Below are 24,628 nucleotides of genomic sequence, written 5' to 3'. Positions count from 1 at the left end.
TTTCAGCTCAGCAATTTTTCTCCAAAGTCATTTTCAGTATGTGTTGGTAAGATGGCTATTAAACAATGCAAAACTTTTAACATTCTGTCTGCCTCATGTCTTCTGCCAATTTCAACATGATTTATAAGATACATATGTCTGTCTGCAAAGACCAACCTCCCCTCAGCTGAATCTTTTTGACACAAAGGTATTGTAGTTGTCATTTGGATGCACCATTGAACTTTTACGATCTTCAATCTCGTTGAAATGAGAGGATTCGTGTGGCTTCCATCGGAGCTGAGATGAAGTTTTACCTTTCCAGAAGAACTTTGACCTGTCAGAAACATGCATGGACCAACACAACTGTAGCTGTCACTTCAGTAAGAGGTTGTCCAAGAAAGTAAGATTCAGAATAATTTAACCAAAACGCAATTCTTTTAAATGTTTATTTGTGAAAAGTTTGAGACATATGATTTATCTTATACTTCACTATTATGTGCCACTTTGTCACAAACTTATCACATAAAATACCCATAAAAGATTGTGGTTTTAACTTAGCAAAACAAACATTTTATGGATACTTTCTTAAGGCTATGTAAATGCATTACACTAAAGAAATATATGTAAGAATATACAAAATTAATGGCCTGCTTTGACTTTATTCTTCCAGGCCTCAGCAAGGAGCACTGCAATGACTTCACTTTGATAAAACAATCTTCTTTCAGCCATTTTAACTCAAGTGTTTTATTATCTTAATTTTAGAGCCCAAACAGTGTGCAGCTGTTTGAAATTAGGATGAATTGTTTTTTGCATATCAGATGATTGAGCACACTGTTCTCTGCAGTAATTGTAAGTAGTTGTAATGTGCTTGGTATTAAGATATAATTTCTTTCTGAGTGGTGAAGTCCAGCCAAAGCTCTCCTGGGCTTTATTGCTGCCTCAGTGCCATTTTTATCATATGAAATAGCTGTAAGTTTGATTGGATGTCTTCCAGCCACGAGAATCGTGTTTTTCCCAGTAGTATAAAAGATATTGGAATTATGTGCTGTGTGGCCAAATTGCTTCTGGAAGCCACATGTATAGAGGGACAGAATCGAAGGGACAAATAGTTGGGTTAATGGAAGATGGCTTCAGGCTGCGTCTGTGGTGTAAATCAGTTTTCCTCTGTTTTTATGCGAGTTTCACTTGCTGCTTTTCTCCAAATCGCCATATGTAGCAATCAGAAAAGATGGTGCCCACTTTATCTCTGTCGGACTGTTTCTTCATTTTTCTCTAAATCTCCTTTGAATGTTGTGATTTACTTTAGCGGGGTGACTATTGGTGTTGTAAGACTTGGTTATTTTCTGCTTCTGTTTCTACATCTGTACTGACAGGCCTGAGCCTACAGCTGATAGAAAATCAATTTAAGGCTCTAACCATTCCATAGATGTGCCACTCATCACCTAATTGCTCAGCTCTCCTCAATTAAAGAAAACAAACCACATGCAGGGTGTTTATTTATGCACACACTACAGTTGTGCTTTTATTGCTGCTTTGTCACAAGACAGATTAGATTGAAAATTAGGAAAATGAGTGAACAGAAATTATTTCTTTCATTCCACCCTTCTCATTTTGTTTTCTTTCCCATTGTTTTCTTCCTTACATGCCTTCATTCCTTAACCTTTACTTTAACATCCCTCTTTCTTTCCTTCTTTTTGTGCTTTTGCTTCTTTTCTTATTTGTTTTTGCTTCCCTCCTTGTTACACTTATGCCTTTCTTTGTGTCCCTTCTTTCTGTTCTTCCTTGTTCTTAGTTTTATATTATTAGCAAACATGTCTGGCATTAATAGTAACTCGGTTGTCAGCGTCTAATTTTGTGATAAAGGGATTGGTCAAAACTGACTTAAAGACAAAAGATCTCCACACTATTGCGTTTTTAAGTTTTTAATTCTTAAATGAAATATGCGCAGGAACCCTGGATAAATGTATTAAAGCACTGAGGTACTTATCTAATCTGATGCTTGTTGGACAGTTAAGACATGGCCTTGATATTTTGTTATCCCCATCTCTAACAAACCTGTGTTTACTGAGTTTGTTGTTATTGCTTTAGTGACAAAAGTAACATGTTTCTTTTTAAAAATGAGAAATATTCATTACTTCACGTGGCTTAATGGCTTTCCATTACAGTGGTATTTAGAGATTTGCTTTTAGCAGCTCGTGTTGCATTAAATTCACAGCTTTTTAAAGAAATTGCCATATTCATGATGCTGTCTCTCAGATGAAGAGTATCCTTTGGACTGTTGTGGTAAAATTTAATATATTCAGGCAGAAATTGCAAATTTGCTTTATATTTTATGGATGTCAGTTTGGAAGAGTGAAAAACCCTCCATAACACAGCTGGCACAAACAAAAAAACATAGCCTAAGGAAAGTTGTTTTGATCTCTAAGAAACACAGATTTGTAATGGTGATGGTGGCAATATGTTTGCAAGAAAGTTTGCCTTGAGAAACTTTAGTCTTTACTCATGGCGCTGATGTATCACTTTGCTTGTATCATTTTTGTATTTTACCAACAGCAAACTCAGTTGTTGTTCTTATAAAACTAATAAAATGAGGATATATCTCCCTTCAGTACGCCATCCCGGAAAACATGACAAACAACAAGCGTCACACTCATTTTTTTTCTAACTTTGCTGCTTCATTACTGTCGAACAAGGATTTGTTTCATTGAAGTTTGACTAGCTTTTACCTTCAGGAGTATCTTTGAAGTTATTGTGCAACGTTTTTGTTTCCTTTTTGCCTTAAGTATCGAACACATTCATTAATGCTGGAGGAAAAGTCAAATGACTATCATGTTGCTTTCTCAGTTTTTATGTCCTGCATGTTTGCCTTTATCAATAGTTTACTCTATGATTATAAAATCTGCTGGGTTTAGTTGTTTTAAACTTGGATGAAATTAACGGTTTCTCTCTAATTTATGAGCTTTCCTAAATTTCCTCTTTTTGATTTGGGTAAAAAATTATTGAATTAATGAATCACACAACCTTTAAAAATATATTCATAAATTAATTTGAATACTTTTTCCCAGGTCGAGTGGAGATTTGTGTTTCGCAAAGTTTAAAATGTGTTTATCCAATTAGGGGTCTTGGCGTTAAATTTTTTTTAGATTCAACAGGTCTTCCACAAACTCTTGCAAAATGTCTGCTCTGTGATTCAGGCACATTTCTTTAATAATTAGCCATAAAATTGGAAAATTTATAGCAATTTTACACTTAATTTACCATAATTTAAATTAAAGAAAAATATATTTTATGACAGTGAACTTGTCCAACACTATTGATTCATTTTATTTTCAATAAATCTTTAAAAAAACAAAAAACAAAAAAAAAAACTCATTACACAATTGAAAAAAAGGGTTCAACTGAAGCCTTTGTCATTAATTAAGTGCTAATATGCATTTGCTAGATTTTCACTCTGCGATTCCAACAAATGTATTAAATGAGTTGCAAAATGTATGTATGTATATATATAACAATTATCCTCTAGCCATATTTAAATTTGAATTTCAATTGACTTCTCTCAGGTGTCTTGCATGCATTTGCAGCTATTTGCTACCTGTCTCAGTTGAAGTAGTTTGATTTATATATATATATATATATATATATATATATATATATATATATATATATATATATATATATATATATATATATATATCACACAATTAAAAAATAAAAAGACTTTGGCATTATTTAAATTTGAATTTTGGCTGATTTCAGAAATTCACATGGCTTTTGAGGGCATATGCCAAGTTCCTATTTTTGTTTCAGGTAATTTAGTTTCACTGTGACTCATAGTTTAATAGTGTATTTCTCTACAAAAAGGGTATTTGACATTTATCAAAAGTTGAACTTAAGTTCTTGCTCCAAGCAAATTTTATTGTAAAGTTATTTAAAATTTTCACACAAATAATTTTACCACATTTTACAATGGGAGTTTTAACAAAAAAAAAAACAAAAAAAAAATCAGTATTGGGCAACTGAAGCAGTAATTTATCCAACTTAGACATCAAAATATAACTCTTGTAGGGTAAGATTTTTACTCTATTGTTTGAACTCATACAGTATTTAACCAGTATTTTATATTGCCTGTTGTAAATACACTGTTAACAACCAATCATCAGTAGTTATTGCGCAAACAATGAGTTATTTATGTACATAAATTATTTATTATACAGTCTGTCACAGAGATATGGCAAAGAAGAAGAAAAACTGTTCACCTTTTTATTTGCAAAGTTTGTTTTCTTTACCCTCATTTGTTGTTTACATCTCACGTTTCTCTCTTCAGTCTGATTTAAAAGAACTGGTCCAAAGCTTTTCTGCAGGATAAAAGGCATCTTTCTAATCTGACCTACCTTTGCTCTTTAAGGGAAGCAGTTTATAAAGAACGGCATACAAGCGAAGAACGAGGAGCATCTGCACAGTGGTCCTGAAGCTTTTAGTGCCTCTCCTTTTGATTCCAAATCAATACAGTTTTCTCCAGCTCAGACGCTCTGTAGCACTATTACTCTGGGCCATTGCGTTTCGGATATTTGCTCATCGTGAGACGCAGTTTGCTGTTTCTTTTGTGTAAGTGAAAAATCAGGAGCTCTCTGCGAGGAGCTCCTGTTAGTGTTTGCGTCAATTTTAAAGCCTCGGAGCATCTTAATGTGTCTAAAGAGTGCTCTGTCAGGGAAAAGAAGCCGAGCGGAGAAAATGAATGTCCAGCGAGTTAGAAATGCGGCTCTAAAGTTTACTCGGATCGTGATTTAGAGATTGGGCTTTAAGTCAAGCCAATTACTTCATCACAGCTCTCCCAGTCAGGGTTAAGTGGACGATTGGAGAAAAACGCAGGGCGTAAATCACGTCCTGCTGCTAGACGCAAAGTGGTGTTGATGACAGACATGGTGTTTGGTTGAGAATAATGGAAAAATAAGTGCAGAGAGTTGCTTCTCAAATGTAGTTACACGGGCATAATCCCCTTCCTCTCGATCAGCTGTACAGCGAAGATGGCCGTGACATCGATAGTAATGTAGTTGTTTTTAATTTTCACCCACGCGCCGCCTCGCCTTGCTCTGTCTGAATTCAGCTGAGTCGAGCTTTGCCAAGGCCACAGCAGATTTCCAGCGTGCGTTTGGAAATATTTGTGATGGTAAGCAACTATCACCAGGATGTCCTGGATTCTTCAAAGCAGGTTATTATTTCATTATTTTGAGCCTCATACTGGGTTAAATTAACGGGTCTGCTTTCATCAGTAAGGACAAGTCAGCAGTTCAGGCTTCATTAAAGACGGGAAGTGCTTTATATTTCTTTTTGAATCTAGTCTGTCAGAATCGGATATGTGGAGAGAAACGGAGTAAACAGAGTAAACTGGATTAAAATCCTGTTCAGATGCTAAACATTCATGTAGCATTAATGCCTTAAATTTCTCCTGTGTGAAGTGGATTAACACTTGTATTTGCTCAACAGTTGCAGACTGTGGTAACCTCCCACAGATGAGTAATCACTTCACATGACTCAGTTCTCGTCCACTTTATGCATTCCTCTTTACCTTTCAGCTTATATGTTATATAAAATAACCTTTGAAGCTTTATTCAAAGTATCACTGCTTCATTAACCGGTTATTTCACAGTTTTTACTATAAATCTGATGATATCAAACACATTTTATGAGAATTGTGAGGCTGGCTCAGCATGTCCTTTTGTTTTTTTGCCTAATGCATTTGCTAAAGTACTTGGGGTTAGAGAAGGGTTTAATTGAGTATCAGAAGGTGAGCAGCTGCTGACACCACTCATAGTTACGAGCTCCAACCAGATGCAAATTGTGCTTGAATTAAAAAATACTTTCTGTCTTTTACATGACCTTGATGGCTATTACTGCCACTTACAACTGATGTCTTGAAAAGGCATATGGGTTTTTTTTCTCTCTTACTATATTCTCCATTAAACATCTCATCAGTGATACAAAGGGTTTTTGACCTGGAAGGTTATTTAATTCATGGATTTTTTTTTTCTGCATTAGTTTGAGGTCTAAAGTTGTTCTGAGGCCCTGAGTTTGACATTTATGCAGAAGTCAGGCAGGCTATTTTTATTTAAAGCTAAACTGTATTCAATAAGTACATAAAATGCAAATGTTATGTACTTGCATAACATTACATACTTGCATAACGAAGTGTGACAAACTTTTCACACTTTGTCAATTTACAACCAACAACTGCTACGAATTCTGGGTGATTTTGTGTGATACACCAAGGTAGCACATTTTTGTCAAATTGAAGGAACAGGATTTAAGGTTGTCATATTTTATAAATTACCTTGTAAGTGCAGTATGGATTTGTATTCAGCCCTTCTATTAATTCTAGAGAGGGGATTTTTTGCTCATTCGCCTTTGCAAAATAGCTCAAACTCTGCCAGATGGCTTGGGAGATCTCTGTGAGAATTCGATTTTAAATCGAGCCACATATTGTCAAATGGAAATATGGCCTTTCTAACACATGAATAAATATTTTATTGTAGCTCTGGCTTAATTCATGGGGTTGCTGTTTTGCAGGAAGGTGAACTTCCACTTCAATCTCTAATCTTTTGCAGCCTCTAACAGATTTTCTTCCAGGATTTCCCTCAGTTTAGCTCCATTCATCAGTCCATCAACTCTAACCAGCTGCTCCATCCTTGTAACAAAAAAAAAAAAAAAAAAAAAAAAAAAAAAACCCTCACAAAAACAGAAAATAACCCACATCTCCAAACAAAGATACCGCCACATTTTACTGCAGGTCTAGTGGGTGCTTTCAGTTTTCCACCAAGTTTATTGTTGCATTAAATTCAAAAGTATCAAATTACAACATCTCATAGCAGATATATCATCATGATAATGTTTATTTAATGCTAAAATAGTTTTTACAAAGCTTGTTATTTATGGTGTTTTATAGTATTACAGTTACGATTTCTTTAGATGTAAAAGCAATAAATTTTTATGTCTGAAAACATTACTATTAGCAGAAAAAGTCCGTTTTACCTTCAATCTTCAATCTGCAGGGAAAGTTAAACTGACCGTCAGCTGTGTAACTGTGAGTGGTGAAGAGAAAATCAGTATTTGCCCCAGTCTAATACGATGATCATGGTTCATCACTATATTTGCATGGCTAATTACCAACAGCTTTACAAGTTCAAATAACTGATATCATAAATGAGCCACAGGCAAACTCCACTATAAAGTCTTATAGTAGCGTGTTTCATTACAATGATTGGTCATACCCAACAGGCTGGTTTGGTTATTTATAAGCTCACCTCAGGACTGATGTTAATAACAGCATGTTGATCAAAGACAGTGGTGACTGTGATGCCATTTAAGAGTCAGCTTTGGGCTCTACATAAAGCATCAGCACAGTATAATAATAGGAAAAGCCTCTTGATTAGACAAGCTCTTAGCAGAAAGTGTGAAATTGATGACAAGCTAACAAGTAATCCATTGCCATTCAAACAAAGAACAATCTGTTTAAATTGGGCATGCAAATGATTCCATGCCAACAACCGGATGTTGAGCACATACAATTCTGTGAAATGTCATTCAGAACAAATGAACGATGTTCTCTTCTTGTCGAAATTACTGCGGCCCTTTAGCTTATTGTTTAATTCGTCAGAGCTTCTTGTAATTGATTGCTTGTTGGAATGAAACCTAACCCAGAAGATTTGATCGTAATTAGAATATTGTTGTTTGAGGGTTATAAATTATAAACGACAAAGGGGTCAGATCTACTTGAAGGTAGTTTTGTTTTTTGGTGCACCAATCAGTTTGAATTGGTGTTAAATTATTAGAAATTAAACCGCTAAAGTATCACTTTTTCTGGATTCTTAAGTTAAAGTAGAAATCTTGCCTCAGAGCTTAGCAGATATGCCTATTAATGTTGTCTTTATCTAAACTCTTTGCTGGAATGTCAAACTTTTTCTCTGTTTGAATGATTAACACATTTTGTGTTCATGCAGATTTCTAGTTTTTTTTAAGTCCAGGGAACTGTGAGTGTTTCAACTTTTTCCATAATTCAAACTAATGTGTACAAGTGTTTATGAACGAATGCTTATTTTAGGAATCACTTTAGTTCCCCATAATTGGACAGGCCTTTCATCTCCCACTCCTGCTGCTTTTCAATGTTTTCTCATCCAAGCGGATCAAAGGCCCCACTTTACAGATTAAAAAGAAGAAAAATGTATAAATGTGTGTATGTGTGGCTACATTCATGCATGTCATCACTAAAACTGTGCCTTGGCTGATATCAGCTCTTTCTTTTCTACATTTATCATGTTTTATCTGATCGTCTGAATCCTCATCTCAGAAAGCAGATGAAGCAATGACAAATCTGAAACTTGCAATCACTAGTGATAAGAAAATCCCCTTTTTTATACATATTGTGAAAACATATACTTTAAATTAGACTATTGGATAATATTTCTCATTTTAAATTGATTCTATGCGTTTTCTCCACAACAGAGATGTCAGATTGTTTTCTTACATCTTCTGGATTCAAAAAAATGTTGGTTTGGAATTAGGAATAGGCTTTCACTTTTCAATATTTAACAAAGTACCAAAGATTGCGTGGATGATGAAGCCTGGCAACAGTATTTATAGCGATAGAAAAATGGTTTCTAATAGTTTTTACAAAACAACTGATAGTATGAAACACTTAATTTAACAAATTTAGGGAAATTAACTGAGAACTTATTTGATTTAAGAATAAATTCAGTTGGTAAAAATATAGTAAAAATGTACTGTATATTCTATAGTTCTTAATTCGAATTTATCTAGGACATTTGAATAGAAGCTTTTGAAAACTTTTCCATCAACACTTTTTTCTCATTGAAAATGCTCCTTGTGTATGCTGTCCTAATTTTTTGTCTTTACAACACAATTACAGCTGCTTCTGTCTTTTCCTTGTCTTCTCATTGCCATGCTCTCCTCAGCTTCTTTATTCTTTTCTCCTATTGAAGCATATTGTGAAGGCTACTGGGCTTTGATGCTCCGTCCTCCTGAATTAAAAACGCTTTTCTTTTACTGAAGTCTGAAGGCTAACTTTCTTCTCTAACCCTCATCGGGTCCACTTTGTGAGCCAGCCCAGATTTAGACACATCACTGGATTAAAGCAGGGAATCGTTAATATGTATTCCATTTTATGAGCCGCTTGAGGTTAACTTGAATTCGAATTATGCTTAAAGATGCATTAATTTGAATAGGAATTATGTTCATTTCCTGATCACATCACATCATTATAATGCTTTTTATCACATTTTGGTCTGTTTATTACACAATCCTTGTGTGCAGATTTAAGTACTATATGCAGCTATGGATTTGATAAATAGCTGTCTTTTTTCCATGGACTCCTGGTGGAAATGTGCTTCTAACAACACTGCCCGAAAGTGGCAGAATTTCACCAAGTAGTTTCCTACCAGCCCAGGTACAGTTTAATGTGAAGCTGGACTTAGCTTAGCATAAGAGCTACCAGAAAGGGGGAAAAAAAACTTATTGTTACTTATAGTTTCTACAGATTTGTTGTTTCTTCACTTCTTCTTCACTTCATCTGCATCTTTTTAAAATAAAAAGTCATAAACCATCCTCTTGAAGAGAAGATAAACATCCCACTAGTTACTTCACTAGTTCTGTTTAAGAATAGGAAGGTCTTAAAACTTGCATCTATGTTTGCTTGTAAAGTGGTAAAGAGTACTGTTTCTCCACTTATCTCTAGAAGCTTTCTCCTTAATCTTTGGAGAAAAGGTTAGCCACAGCTCAAAGGAGATAACATGAACCAATTTCCCACTAACAGAAATGGTTCATATAAAGGCTGCCTTGGCTTTATACACCTTGTAGGATTATTTGGTGTAGCATAAACTATTCTTGAAACTATTCTTATACGGGCCTGATAAATTCAGAAGCCGACAGTTTAGTAACTGCCTCTTGTGTTTCTATGACAATAAATATTTCTGAGGATTTGTTATGGCCTTCCCTTCAGGAGACAAAAATACACCTTAGTATGACGTTGCAGTCGGAAGCTGAAGCTGAGTCACAGTTGCATCTTTGCCAGGAGCAATTGTCACATTGAGTCGTTTTTATTCAAAACAAAATTGTGCCAAAGTGTTTTCATTTCATCACCTTGAAGTTTTTTCAGGCCCATCCATTGCCTGTTTCATTCAGAAGCTTAAATGATTTCTTCTATACAGTCATCTGTGCCTTTTTGTCTTCTGAGACAATAAATACATATGCGCATTCTACAGAGAGAAAGAGAGCGGAAACTCTTATTATGTTGTTTATTGATAGAACGTTAATGTGGCTCCTGGTTTATAATGTCAAGGCTTGCTTGCTCTAGTGCATTGAATGTACAGAGAATGTTTGAATAAAATAGACTGGAGAGCATAAAATCACTTGAAAGAATTGCTGACATTTCATGTTTCAATAATTTTACACTGATTGTAGTTACTAATAAAGGGCACCTCATTAATCAGGTTTTACAAAGAAGAGACATGTTTTGCTGGCTGACACACTAAATGTCCTAAGTGAACAGACTTTGGCTTTTAAAAGGCCTGCAAATGTGGATAATCTGCACAACTCTGAGCTTGTGTGCTGATAAGAGGTTTGTTCCCTTCTTTTTGGAGACGGACCAAGGCTTCTGACAAAAGTGATGATTAATAGGAACAAGTGTGGGTGTACACAGATTAGGCGCAACAACATGACCTCACAGATGATGTGAATAGCACAGATTATTTCTTCATGACTTTGGTTGGATATATTTAGGAGCAAGTGAAGGTTTTGTCTTTTAAAATAAGAAAAATAAAAAAAAATAGGCAAGCAGCAAGTATTTTGTTGAGTAAGATGAGGGTTTAAGTATGGTGTGCACATAGTTAGAGCACATCGTCTCCAAAACTGCTCATTGTTAAGGTGTTCCTAGCCTGCTGTGGTCACACATTAAGAGGGCCAAGTAACCAACAATGGTTGAATTGCAATAAGGGAAAACTAAAGTCAGGGACATGTGAATACATTAGGATCTATGCATTGTCAATGATTGCATACATGCCTGCATAACTGCAGATCAATCAAGACCCTGATAAGATCTGTAAGGGCCTAGTGACGTCTGAACTGGACTTAAAGGGGGTGGAAGATGGCAGCAACACCGCTTAGATGAAATTGTTGGTAAGAGTAGGAGAGGTGGTTTGATGATTTGGACAATGTTCTGTGGGGAAACCTGCGACTTCCCATCCACCTTGTTCTGCTGTTCATTGGAGAGAAATTTATCTTGGTTTTACTAATGATTATACTGCGACTTTGTGCATGTATAATGATTGGACATTGTGTTACATGAGAGGTTATATACATGTAAGGTCGTTAAGCTGAGATTTAGGCTACAGATCTAAAACTGTAGTATTTTAGTTGCAGAGGCAAAGGAATTTCCCTTTCTCCCTTATTGCTTTGGAGCAATAGGATTTTCTGACAATAGTTGAATTTTAAGTGAAAATGTTCCTTGGGTCTAAACTCCGAATGAGACCATCTGGCATTCTGTAATTTTGAGACGTCCCCAAAGTGAAAGATTGTTGCATATCTCTATGTGGAACAGGAAGTTGATTAACATGTTTATTTGCCTTCCTCTCAGGCTTCAAAGGCACATACTTACATAACATGTATGCCTCCTTCTGTGCTGTTGTAGCCTCTGCTGGCCTGTCGTACAGAGACCCAGACCAACATGAGCCGTGTTCCTTTTTCCCTCTTTATCTTTTCATTTTCCTCCCACCACTCCTGTCTCTGATCCACTGCAGTGGAAGCAGCTGTTGTTTGTTCATTAACTTTTTCAAGACGGCACACACACATCCCACAGTCCTAAAGTGGAGCGCTCGTGCCAATCATTCCAGATCTCACACATTTATTCACTCTTATGTATTCACCACTATTCCCCTGTGAACACACGTTTCATCATCGTGCTTTTTTTGTTTGTCTCCTCATTTAATTATAGTAATTGACTTTTCTGAGCGCTAAAGAGTCCTGATATGTTGCACAACGCTGGTTTTGAGAGCATGCCTCTCTTTGATCAGTGAAAAAGTCTGGGGTTACAGAAAATGAGCCGGCAGATCACACTGGAGGATGTGTGTATCTTGGCACATTCTCAAACCGATTTCCCTCTGAGAGAATCAAACCAAAAAAAAAAGGATGTCAGTCTTTTTAGGCCACACACAGTCTCTCTGATCTGTAGATCTCCCTCCCCACCAACCTCTGGCCCCTTTGCCTTTGCATGTCATACATGTGACTGAAAGCAGACTGCATGTTGCCCTAGTTTCCTCAGTGAGGCTGTCTTCGTCTCTTGCCAGCAGATATGACAAATTGATTTCCCTTTTTTTATTCCAGGCTGTTTATTTGTTGTTTATAATCATTTTAGGAGTGGATCTGCACCAACATTTTTCTGTTGACTGATGAAAATGGTTGAGTGAATTCTTGGAGGAACTCACTGATGTTTTTAGTTCAAAAAACATCAGTTGTGTTTATTTGAACTAAAGACAGAGGAAGCAATTTCTCTATAATTGGTCCTGTCAAACATTATGTAACTGACCCCCGGAGTAATAATATGAACTAATATGAAAATTTAAAGGCCCATTTTATTCTCTGCTCTTGAATAAATATGGTATCTGCTGATAGTGCAAGTTTTGTTGTGAATTTTCTGCGCTACTTCACATACAGTCAAAATATTAATCTATCACAGTCATGCCATGTTTTTATGCTACCCTTTCCAAATTTTGTATCACAATATAATATAGTCTTTTCCAAGTCAGTACCATTGAGCCTCACCTATTTGTAATTCAGTATTTGTAGTTTAATATCTTAACGAATTTCTCTGTCGAATTTAACTCCAAATTATTTACAGATAATTTGCTCATTCATTGTTTTTTCATAGGTAATATCTTAAATATTTGAAACAAAATACCATCCTCCATAACCCATCACACATTATAAATTGATTGTCTGAATGTAATGTATCTCGTATAATCAGTTTGCTGTGTGTGGTATTGTTGGCCGTCAGGGTGAAAGCTAAAGGCTCTCTTCATAGGTGAGGGTAATTTGCATGTAAATAACAATTTCCTAAAAGATCTTTTGTAATGAAAAAGAGATGAAGAATGGAATCAGTGAGCTCACATCACACTCCGACATCAGCTGCATAGAAAACAGGTCCAACAGAAAGGTTTTCTTAGAGAAGTAGGACTAAAAATATAAAAGTATTAGTTCATTAAGATCAGTTTTATGTCTTAAATTGCTGTAAATCACTATCATTTTTAACATGCTACAGGAATTATTGCATAATAAATGCATTTATATCATTACTGGTGAATTATTTAAATGAATATAGTTTTAAAGTGATCTGCGCCTGCATACTGACTCATCCTGTGTCGTGCATTCATGCACCACGATTTGTCCTACTCTGACCCAGCAACCACAGTAACAAGGGGCATCAAATGTTATTGTATTGTCTCCTGTCCCATCGCTAAATGATAAACTGTGTGCTGACTGCGTGTCTGTGTGAAATGTCATTGAAAAGAATGATGGAATAGTTGATAAGGCGAGATCTAAGAGTAGCAGTGATAAATGACTTTCAATTTACTCGTGCTCCTTTAAAACAGTGTCACATAAAATGCCACACCAAGAGGGAAACCATTTGATTCAAGTAACTGCCTTAATAAAAACCTGAGGAGCAGCAAGGATCTTGTAAGTAATTTTATTTTATCATCATGAGTTCATGATCCTTGGAACTGATTCCACCCAAAATTAACAATAAAAGAATGACTTTGAGCCTGTTTTCTTTTTAGAGTCTAGCTTGTAGAAGAGTATGATCACCTTCTTTGGTCAGTATTCTTCTCATCTTGCTCATCCAATCTAAATACAATGTTTGCTTCCATGTTTGTTTGTTTAACATATTACATTATCAGTCAAATGATTTTAATCACAGCCAGAATAAATACATAAAGCATATAAGTTAAAAATGGAGAAAAAAGATTTCAAAAGTAAGATCTTATGCTCCTGTCTGTAGAACTTAAAGAACAGACATCTGCTTGTCTGGAAAAGGTGAAAGACATTTCAAAGTGTTTGAAACTCCAGCGAACCAAAGTGAGAACTATTTTCCATAAATGGAGAAAAAAATAATAGCTGGTCTACCAAAACCACTAGAATAGTGCATCAACAACTCATTCAGGGGGTCAAAAAGAAACTAAGAGGTGCTGCAGGCCCTTCCGGCCTCAGTAAAGGTCAGTGTTGATGATTCAAAAGTAACAGACCAAAAATGCCATCTATGAGAGAATTTACAATCTGCTTTGCTGCTTCAGGACCTGAATAACTTACTGGAATTGAGCTGTAAATTTTTCAGGATAAAAACTGGGCATTAGTTTGTGACACTGAGTTCATGCTCATTTGGTTACACAGTTAAATAAAGGTCTGAAAAGAGGCTTAAAAAAAGACTTTCAATTTATCTTGGTAAAAATCTGGCCTTAAATTGAATTGAGATGCTATTCATGCTCCAAAACTGATAAAACTTGTTTTGAATTATTTAAATGTGACAACATAACAAACAGTATAATGGAAAAATACTTTGCCACAGCTCTGTAGAATTGTCTGCTTAAAATTTATGATGATTGTCCTCCATGTCACCCGGAATGGGAAGCAATTCTTTTGTCAACTAACCAGAACTTATCTCAGTAATTGGGCTGCTTGTAAAAAAAAAAAAACTTTGGGAGTTCTTGCTCCTACTTCTATTTTGAATGGGCCGGGTGGAAAAAAGTCTTTTTGACAGAAAAAAAAAAAACCCTCCTGAATACATGCAATGACAGCAAACCCCCAAGGCAGTCAATGTTAGTTGGTTTACATCTCCAAGACTCCAGCAGAGGTGTACATGCTAAAAAAAGAAAAACAATGCTTCCTGTGGAGGGGAGCAGTTCAGGCAAGTTTGGAGATTGTTCCACAATAACTTTAGGTGTATTTTTTCTGAGTTGGATGTGATTCCCTGGGGAGAAACCTGACAATTTTCTGCCTGTGTGGAAGTCAGCAGGGAATAATGAAGATTGGAGCTATGGAAAAAGGCATTGGCAAAAGGTCTTTCAGTTCACTGTAGCATTTTTATGATGATGGTTTGAGAATATTACTGTTTCGATTTAAGAAGAGGAAGCAAACGGGACATGTTGATTTTCTTGATTCTTGTATTTTCATTTTAGCATTAAATAGCTATTCTGTGTTTTCCCTATTTTTAAAAGAAACAGAAATTAGGTGGATATTTTCATATGCTCTGAGCAACCATCAATGTAGGCAAGTGTGAGAAGTGCTGCACACTGATGACTTTCACAAAACCGTGTTATGGAACCTCAGCGGGGGAGAAAATATAAACTCCAAACATGCACTGAAATTTTTCCTCCTGCTGTGATGACACTGAGTCAAATCTAATCTAAGTCTGGGCGCTGGAGATTACACGCCATTAAATGAGCAGAGTGAGGTGAGCAGCAGCAAGTGATTTCTAACTTATGGCATAAAATTGCTATATGTGCTAAAAAAGTCAAGACTGTTGCATAAACGCAGAGAGAAAGAGAGAGTGAGCATACATTATGGGGAGGACAACTAAGGTACAGTAGACAAACAAATTAAGACAGACAAGTCAGTCAATGTCATGTTTGACTGATGGCTAAAGTAATTGAGCAAAGCAAGACAGAAAAAAAAACAAGAAGGGAATAGAGAGGTTTGCCTACAGTAAACATTAAAGAAAGTAATAAGCCAACCATCAGGCAGTTGTGGTAATAGGAGCTGAAGGGAAAGGACGACTTGTGGTGGTTGGACATCTCACTCAGTTTCTCCGGTCTATAAACCAACTGGGAGGTGGAGGAGGCAACAAAAAAAAAGAAGAAAACGAAGCAATAGAATAATATATTACCAAGAGGAGCAGAGGCGGAAGATGAATATGAGTAAGAAAATGGATGAATGGTTTTTACGATTTCTAAGCTCAGAGAATCTGAGGTGTTGAAGAAACACTGAAGCACATAAGTAGAAAGCTGCATTGTAATAAAAACAACCCATCAAACACTTAGTTGCCCACTTTGTCAGTGTCATTGCTTCCTCTTTGACGCCTCCTGCCATTATTACTGCTGCTCCAACAGCGTGCAACATGTACACTGAGCTTATTTTCTCCTTGCATCTTCACGGGTGTTGGAGTGCTTTGCAAAGAATAATTCATGATGCTTTGGAGCTAAATATGTTCTACAAATCTAGAGTAAAGTTATCAGAGCAAAGAATTGGAAGTGAATGGTCTGTTTAATGCTGAGCCACAAAACTTAAGAACTCCATTAAAAAGGCTGTTTGTCTTATTGAGTGAACCTTTTACATTTCCATTGCTTTGGAAAAACCCTGGTATCTTGAAGTATGTGGATACATTCCCCAAATAGCATTATTTTTACTTTCCTAATCAGCTCTTAATTACTATAATTGCTGTATTAAGTAGTTCTAACACCTCAAAGTGATAGAAACCTTTTAGTAACAGTTTTCATTTCGAAGAGTGCTAACACAACTTGGTAGCACTTGGATAAAGGTCAGAAAATATTTTAGAGTTTCCAACAATCTGGAAACTCTAAGTAGGAATAGACAAACAGGAAAAGCAATAATTCCAGTCACCAGCCACTATCTCTGTGAATCCCCAACTTGTAGTTGGTTTGTTCAAAAAACTCATGATTGTGTGAGGAGGAGAACTGTCTCTTACAAGTCTGAGGCAAATATTCCCGACTTGTTCCCTCTGGATCAGCGTCTGACTAAAACAGAGGGGTTCAGATGTCTTGGTGGATTGACAGATTGGGATCCTGACTGCAGAAATGTGGGTGCTGCTCCAGTCTATTGTGGCAAACACAGCTCTGCCAACAGGCAAAACTCTGAGTTTAGTGGTCCGCAGATGCTGCAATCCTTGCCTGTTTTCATGAAATATGGATCACGACTGAAAAAGAAATTCTGGTTACATGTGACTGGAATGAGCTTTCTGTGTGGAGTGAATGGCTTCAGGCTTAGTCGGGGAGGAGAGGTTTTAGTTGAGATGCTGTTTCCTCTCGTTGAAAGGAGCAAGCTTCTTTGATTCAGGTGTCTGATCAGGATACCACCAACAAGGTGGAAATCTAAAACCTGTGGCAGGGATGTTTTATCTCTTCTGGCTGGGGAATGCCTTGGTGTCCTCCAGATTGAGCTATAGATTGAATTTATCTAGAAATAACATAAATTATTGACGAGGAAATCACATGGTACAGCTTTTAGATTAGGTGTCCCTTAAGATTTCCTTTCACTAATATGTGTAATTTTTTCTGCTTTTTCAGTATTAAATTAGAGTATCTGGAACATGTTATGTTCTCTTGGAAAATCAGAGTTGTTTTGAGGAAGAACATGGGCGGGTTTGTGTGTGTTGGGTCTTATCTTTCCTCTGAACTGAAGCACTGTTGTCCCACCCAGTGGCCGGTCCACAGGGACCTGGAAAGGATCTGGCTGTGGTGTGCAGCCCTGTAGGCTTTATTTCTTGATAAATGGAAATGTGTGTCTCCTATTAGGACTTCTGTGCTTTTTTTTCCTCGTATTTAGTTTTACTGCCAGTTTGAAGCATATTCTCATAAGATGAGATCTGACACAGAGAGGAGCAGAATGAGGGATGCAGTTATCGATTCAAATGGTATTCAATCAACAAGAAGCCTATTATGTATAGATTTGTAACTGTAATGAAGCCCTAATTCCCAGGCATCATCTTGAGATCTCAGTTGGAGCCTCTGTTAGATCAATGGAAAAGTTATTTGGGGGCGCACAGAAACTGTCAAGATTATTTCGTCTGAGCATTCTCAGAGCGGACTGCTAGCAGCAGGGCCACTCGGTTCAGAAAGTCTTTCCCTCCACTGAACGATGTGAACCTTGAATAAATTGTTTCAGTCAGAGAGCTGAAGTAAATGTCACAGCAGAGCTTAACAGCATGTCTCACACTTCTGTAAAAGCTAACTGTAAACAAAATGTGAAGAGACAGCCAGTTTATAGGAGTTCATGGTGTCAGAGGATTTGAAGGTCAACCTTTTGTCCCTCTTAAGTGCTACTTTTGGTTTCCAGTAGCTTACTTTTTGAGGAAAACAATAATGTTTAAACTAGATGTGAAATTAATGTTGGACATAAAGTGTGGGATTATGTATTTTTTGACACATTGGGCCATTTTATAGCACAGTCATGTAATTGTTACCTTCAGTTGTTATGAAAGGATTCAAGGATTCCTCAAACATGCGTGAAAGAATCGGATCAACATTTCAGGTATGTTTTTGATGAGGAAATAACATTCTAACTTGATATAAAGCACAAAAACCCAACTTTACATCTTTTGTACATGAAGGTTTCTAAATAGTTCAAGGCGTTATACTTTAAATAGTATTTTATGATGTTTGTAGATTATGTAAAGATACACGAGCAGCACTGTATGACCCTTAGGACTGTTATCAAACCTTGAAAATGTTTTTTTCTGGTTTGGTGAGGATTTACACCTTGATACATGTTGTGTCTTCTGTTCTATTTTTCCCTTCTGGGTCATATGCATTTTGTATATTATGGCTTTTTAAATTTTGTTTTATAAATATGGTTTAGCAGTCATTATATTTAGCCCATTGTTACTTATTTGTGAATTATCATATTCAAACACCCCCTTTCATTAGCTTTAAATTACAATAATTGTCTACATGTCATAATTCTGCAGAACAATTCTATTCTTCCTTTTTTAATGCAGTGGACTTGTATTTAATTAGAAGTTATTACATTGATTGGTATAGTTACCTGACCTTTAAAGAGCTTGTTCCCGAACTCAGCAGGTGTCTGCCGCCTCTTTTAAATTAGTTACCTTAACAACAGCTTTACTAAAAATCACATTAGGTTTAATGAGATCAACTAAAAGTTATTTCAGACCACCACCACAGCTGTCTGCTGAGTGATACACCAATATTAGAGCCTTAAGACATTGAGCAAATTTCAGAAGAATTGGTAAAAATGTCTGGTTGGGAGGAAAAAATTAATAAAATGAAAAACTTCAGGCGCAAGAGCCTTTGAGCATTAGTGATGAGCAAAGTGGTGAGATGTCTCAGCAGGGTCTTGCTTTACAATTCAGGCAGTTCAGCAAGTTGGTAGCCTTTAAAATTCAATTACAACATTTATTCTTTTGCTTCGAAAGTTTTGCTGCCAAATGTTTAAATCATTTTCTTATTCTATAAATATTAAAAATATGAACTTTTAGGAAGTACAGGCTGTTTTAAAAATCTTTTTTTAATTATTCTTACTTATTATAGCCAGCCATTTTTTATCAGTGATTAAAAATAAGCAGCACAATTCTGAAATATTATTTTGGTATTGGGTACAATTATTGCTTATTAAAAAAAAACAAAGCTAACTGGCTACAATGTAGCACGTTAGCTCATAATGTAATTTTTATTGTTCCCGATAGCACTAATTTTAAATTAGTGCTACTTCAAATATGATGTGGAGTTGGAGGAATTTTATTATTGGTATCCACAATGGACATCCTGTGAAGGTTTGTTTTCTGACTGAATGTTAAATTGGCTAAAATCAACCATTTTATTTGGTATGGCTATTTAAGGCCAAATCTATGAGGGTGTAAATGAATGTCACTTGCAGTAGATAAGATTGTTATAGTTGCTGCACATATTGATATTGCAAAGACAAAATATTGTCCCTCTCTATTGGCTGCATTGTGTTTTTTTCTCCTTTTGGTTTGGTGTAAATGAAGGGATTATTTATTCATAGGGCTGCATCATATATTAATGGCTATGCAAAATGCTGAATTTCTGCTCCTGCTTAAACATACTAGGACTTTTATTGTTCAGTGCTAACCAGATTAGAAGTGCTTATTAGTAAGGTTACATAGATATGTTGCAATTCCTGACCTGTACTTCAAGAGATGTCACCTTTAAGCCATTTTGTTTATCTTGTACGCTCTGCCTCCATCTTAAGGTCATCTTCCTGCAGCCTTGTACAGACACTAAAAAGCTTCCCCAAAATCAATAGTTGTTTACAGAACAACCACACACACAAAGGCTTGTAATCAATTTCCACTTTCCTCTTTAGAAGTTTGCAAATGAATCCTGGTATTCCTTTCTTTTGATTGGAAATGCATGGATTGTCTTATTTATGGAATCTCTTGAATAAAGTATAAAGGGTCTGTTTGACATTTAATTCCTGTTTTTTATGACAGCGGCTCTGTCATATCAGTGGAGATCAGCTGTAAATTGAATGTAGGCTAACCTTTTGTTATGTGCTTTAATTTTTTTTTTCTGACATCAGTATGCTTCACATCGCTTTCTTTAATTAAGTGACCTTATCTAAATCTAACCTCCACATATAGTCATATGCTCAAAAACAGACTTTCATCAACGTCATATGGATATTTGTTCGACATGTCAGCTTGGCATCATGAAGACCAGGGACAATTTCCATCCCTTTTAACTGGGATGGAATGGCTCATGATTTATGAGCCATTTCTGAGAAAAAAGAGAGAATAAGAATTGCACCATTTTAGCCAGTGCATTATATTTGCTGAATTTATCTTCCTCCTTTTGTGTATTTGTTCATTCTTCCATGTAACTAATACTTTGTTGACAAGATTGAATTGTTGTGAAGTTCATTCTGGATTCTTGTGCATAAGGGACTAAAATGATTGTTTTTAAGGTTTTGAACTTCCTGTATGAAGAGGTACTACTGGAACATTATCAGCCCTTTATGTAGTTTGAATGGTTTCTTTTAATGCACACAGCCAGATCCTTTCAACACACTGTTCCTGCAACATCATGTTCCAGGAACAGTTTGTGCCATAGTTTTGTAAATTATTATTGTATTAAATTGTTCTAATTATAAAAAGTTGTTCAGATGCACATAGCAAAAAAGAAGAAACGTCTCTTTGATGCTGCTGTTTAAGTAAAAGAACAAAAGAAAATTTGTAGGTTCTTTAAGGTCCATTTGCAAAATTGCTCAAATGTTCTGCATGTTTGAAAGCACATACATGTGGACTCAACTTTTCTCAGTGCTGAACAGTAATGACCATTTTTTTAATTGTTCTTTTTCTTACATTTTCACAAGCTGTTAAATTCTTCAATTATGAGTTTTATTTTACTTTTATGAATAAATGTTGATCTTGTTTGGCAATTTTCTTTTCTTTTATGTTGTTCCCACTTTTTTAAGTCTCTTTGTAGGATGTCACTTCTCCCTTTCTCTCCCACTGGTCATTAAGTCAGTTTTACTTCACCTCTTGCTTCTTTTGCTTTGGGAATTGGAAGCAGTACCCTTATAATGGTCTAATCCTCTTAGCTCAGTGAAACTGCTCAACATTAACCCTCAAATACCTTGCTCCAGGCTGCATACATTAACAGGTTCGCATACTTTGTCTCCTCTTTTATCTTTTGATACAAAATTGTCAAGCATTCTCATCAGTTTTTTTTTCTTTTAATTCCAACTTCTTCCGCTTGTTGAATGTTATACTTGTAAAATGTGTCAATTCAGAACAGCTTGATTTTATGTCCTGCAGAAAAAAGGCATCTTTCAAACCCAATTTGCCGCCATGCATCAAAAAGTGCTATTAAAGAGCCTCAAGTGTGTAAATATTTTTAATTAGCTAAGCACACTTCAAAGTGTTCAGCTTATGAATATACAAGGTTATATTGTGGTGTTTTTGTTGCATCCGTTGACAGCCATCTGTCGGATGTCTTTGATGCACACCACATGTTTCCTGCTGTTCAAAATGCCAGCACAGGCTCACACTCAAGTTCAGGTCTGCATACAGGTCTACTGTGTTCAATCAGTTTTAATATGTGATGCATTCTCGCAGCGCCATTTAGGGCACACATGATTTCAAAGTTTTTTTTAGATATTTTAATTTTCATGCTGTTGAAGGTATGCCTTTGGTTTTGAAAGTGCTGTTCAGAAATCTTGCATTTAAGTTTTAGGAGGTAAGACTAATAATAGCTGCTAATGGAAGATATTGGTAATTTATAAAAACACAGATGATTTTAGGATAATTTGGGAGAGGTCCTAAGATTTTAGCTTTTGGCCAGACAATTTTCAGCTTCATTCACCCTGACTTGTGACGAATCAGTCAAGAAATTAATCTACCAGATTAGAAAAAGATAACACTTTATGCTGAGAACACTCTTTATTGGATAATTAAAGTTATATTGTTTCAGGATAAGCGAGAAGTTTGTAAAATTAAAGTGTAAACGACAGACATGTATCTCGACCTGATGTAGGTTTTTCTTAAACTTTTTTTCTTACTTGGAATATGAGATTGGGATCAAAATGTAAAATATTAACTTGGCAATCCTTTAGGTATTTCGAACATAAGAACCTGTTGATATCCACTGCCTTTTCACAGAGTTATCTGCTTCAAAAAAAATGTTTGAAATGACAAACGGATCAGAAAAAATAGTTTGAATGGCTTTCTTGGAGTTCATTGGTGTAGGAAGGTCACAGCTTTACAAATTTGCCATAAAGTTTTCCTGTTTCGTGCAGGACTACCTTTTTTTTTTTGAAGCAGCCCCATGGTGACACCGAACTGCAAATACCCTGTTTTCATTATTCCTTTTTCTCCCTTACACGTTGCCACTACTTCTCAGCTCAAAATGTAAAATATTTCTCTTGTCAAATTCCGTCATGTTTCTTTACTGTCCTTTACCTTTCGCTCTCGGGGTTTCCATCCGTGCAGTCTTCTGCTTCACTCTTTGGCCATTTCTAGGTTTTTCTCACACAGAATGATTTCTGCTTATTGTACCTTGACTTAGTTTTTTTTCTCTGAAATTCTCCCTCTTTTGCCATGCTCTCTGCCTGCATAGGCCTCAGGAAGTGGGTGTGCGCCGTGTGTTGAATTGGTTTAGGGGAGAGAGAGGTAGAGAGAGGAGGGGGAAGGGAGGATACTGATTAAAATAATAAACAGCTGTGTGATAGACTGGGGCTAGTGACCAGTGAGATCAAGAGCAACAGAGAAGGGGAGAGGATTCAGGATGCCAACTTGGAAGTTTGCTTGACCCTGAATTGGGTTGATTCTAAAGAAGTTTTCTTCATCTCTGGGAAATGAAAGAGCAGCTCACCTACTTCTAGTTTGACTTTTATTTTTCTACAGTCATCGAGATATTCAGCAGATCTCAGCTTCCAGAAGCCAGAAAGTTGGAGTCCTTGTACCGGATTGTGACGCAGAGCCTTGAGGCAGCTCGCTGTGAACATGTGTCTTCAACAAAAAGAAGGCATTCTTTGACTAAGTGGCCCAGCCATGGTAGTGATTAGGAGGGTGTGATGGAGCGAGACCAGACTGGAGTTTGAGACCTGACGGGCAGCTAGTGAGAGAGACGCTGAGGTAGCTGCTTGAGACTTCACTACCTACACTGAGGGAAGAAAAAAAAGCAGACCATGTGCTTCTTTGTACCAATGACTCTCTTCTTGAAGTGCTTGCGGTTGCGTAGCTGGCAGGAATGAAGTGCTTTTTATCTTGGTAATTGAGGACAACCACCCCATCCCTGCCCTGGATTGGACTGCTGGACATGGTGTAAACAGCTTCCTTCATGCCCAGAAGGGAAGTGGAGGCAGGGAAGCATAACAGGGTGGAAGGAGAAACGCCAGTCCCAAAAACCACACAGGTTCACAAAAGCCAACTTGTTCCTCAAGAGACGAGTTGTTATCTCCTCCCTGCAGACCTCCACCCGGGATTTCTTGGATTTCCCCCTTCAGTTTCAGCGCCTCATTCGTGGCCACAGGAAGTCAAGTGTCAGCCTCCAGCTGTGACTTTATTAAACCTCCAGTGGCACCAGTCGTCTTGAAGTCCAAATCCCAGCATGGCCACAGCACAACTCTAACCCTCTCCACTCAGCTGTATGCCCGCCAGAGGAGGATGCTACTACTGCTATGGATTGGGATTGGGCGAGCACACGTACACGAGTGCTGCCACGTGTGTAAGTCACCTGTTTCTGGACTGCGACCTGGGTTAGACCCTCTTATGCTGAAGCTTTTTATAAACACAAACTTCATTTCTTGCGGGATCCAAGTTTGTTCAGATTTTGGAATTACTAATGATCTTATTCCTGACCTTGGAGGATTGTACTTTGGTGATAACCACTGGGGAACTTGCCAAATTGTTCTTGGTCTTTAATATTCTGAGAAGATGTAGAGACTGCAGTGAGTGGGAGGAGCCACAGCACCCGCTCAAGAATGATTGGCTTGAACTTCAGTTTGCATGAGCTGCTTGGAAAGTTTGAACAGGTACACATCAATAAATAACTATTCTTTTATTTCCTTTGAGTTTTGTGTTCAAGTAGCATTCACGTGCATTTTCAAAACAAATATTTCTTCTCTATATTTGCTGCATTGTCAATGTTATGATGCATCTTTAGTTTCAAATTTGCCAATTTTAATCAAAATTAGACCTGTAATTTATTCACTTATTTAGTGCCAATGTTATGGTGGGGTATGCTCAATATTTCAATTTCCTACTTTTGATGTTATTTAATGTTTAGTTTCTAGGGTGTCACTTTTATATTTTTATGCTTAAATCTTGAGTTAAAATCTAGTTTCATAGCTTTGGTTTTAATGCTTTATGTTTTTC

General features: G+C 36.5%; 1 protein-coding gene across 15 annotated transcripts in view; it reads left to right on the top strand.

Moving 5' to 3' along the window:
• Window positions 1-24,628, top strand: part of utrn (utrophin) — a 173,086-nt gene that overhangs the window by 76,468 nt on the left and 71,990 nt on the right. The window contains exon 1 of one of the 15 annotated variants that reach the window (XM_055021436.1): window positions 23,050-24,285. The exons of the other annotated variants lie outside the window; for them this stretch is intronic. Within the exon in view, the coding sequence (XP_054877411.1) occupies window positions 24,235-24,285 (51 nt within the window). The 5' untranslated portion in view covers window positions 23,050-24,234. Of the gene's footprint in view, window positions 1-23,049; window positions 24,286-24,628 lie in introns of those variants that run through there. 15 annotated transcript variants of the gene reach the window in all.

This window comes from Poeciliopsis prolifica, unplaced genomic scaffold (assembly GCF_027474105.1).
Source record: "Poeciliopsis prolifica strain line A6 unplaced genomic scaffold, Auburn_PproV2 SCAFFOLD076, whole genome shotgun sequence".
Taxonomy (NCBI): Eukaryota; Metazoa; Chordata; class Actinopteri; order Cyprinodontiformes; family Poeciliidae; genus Poeciliopsis; species Poeciliopsis prolifica.
Note: the sequence above shows the minus strand (reverse complement) of the source record. Positions and strands in the feature narration are given on the sequence as shown.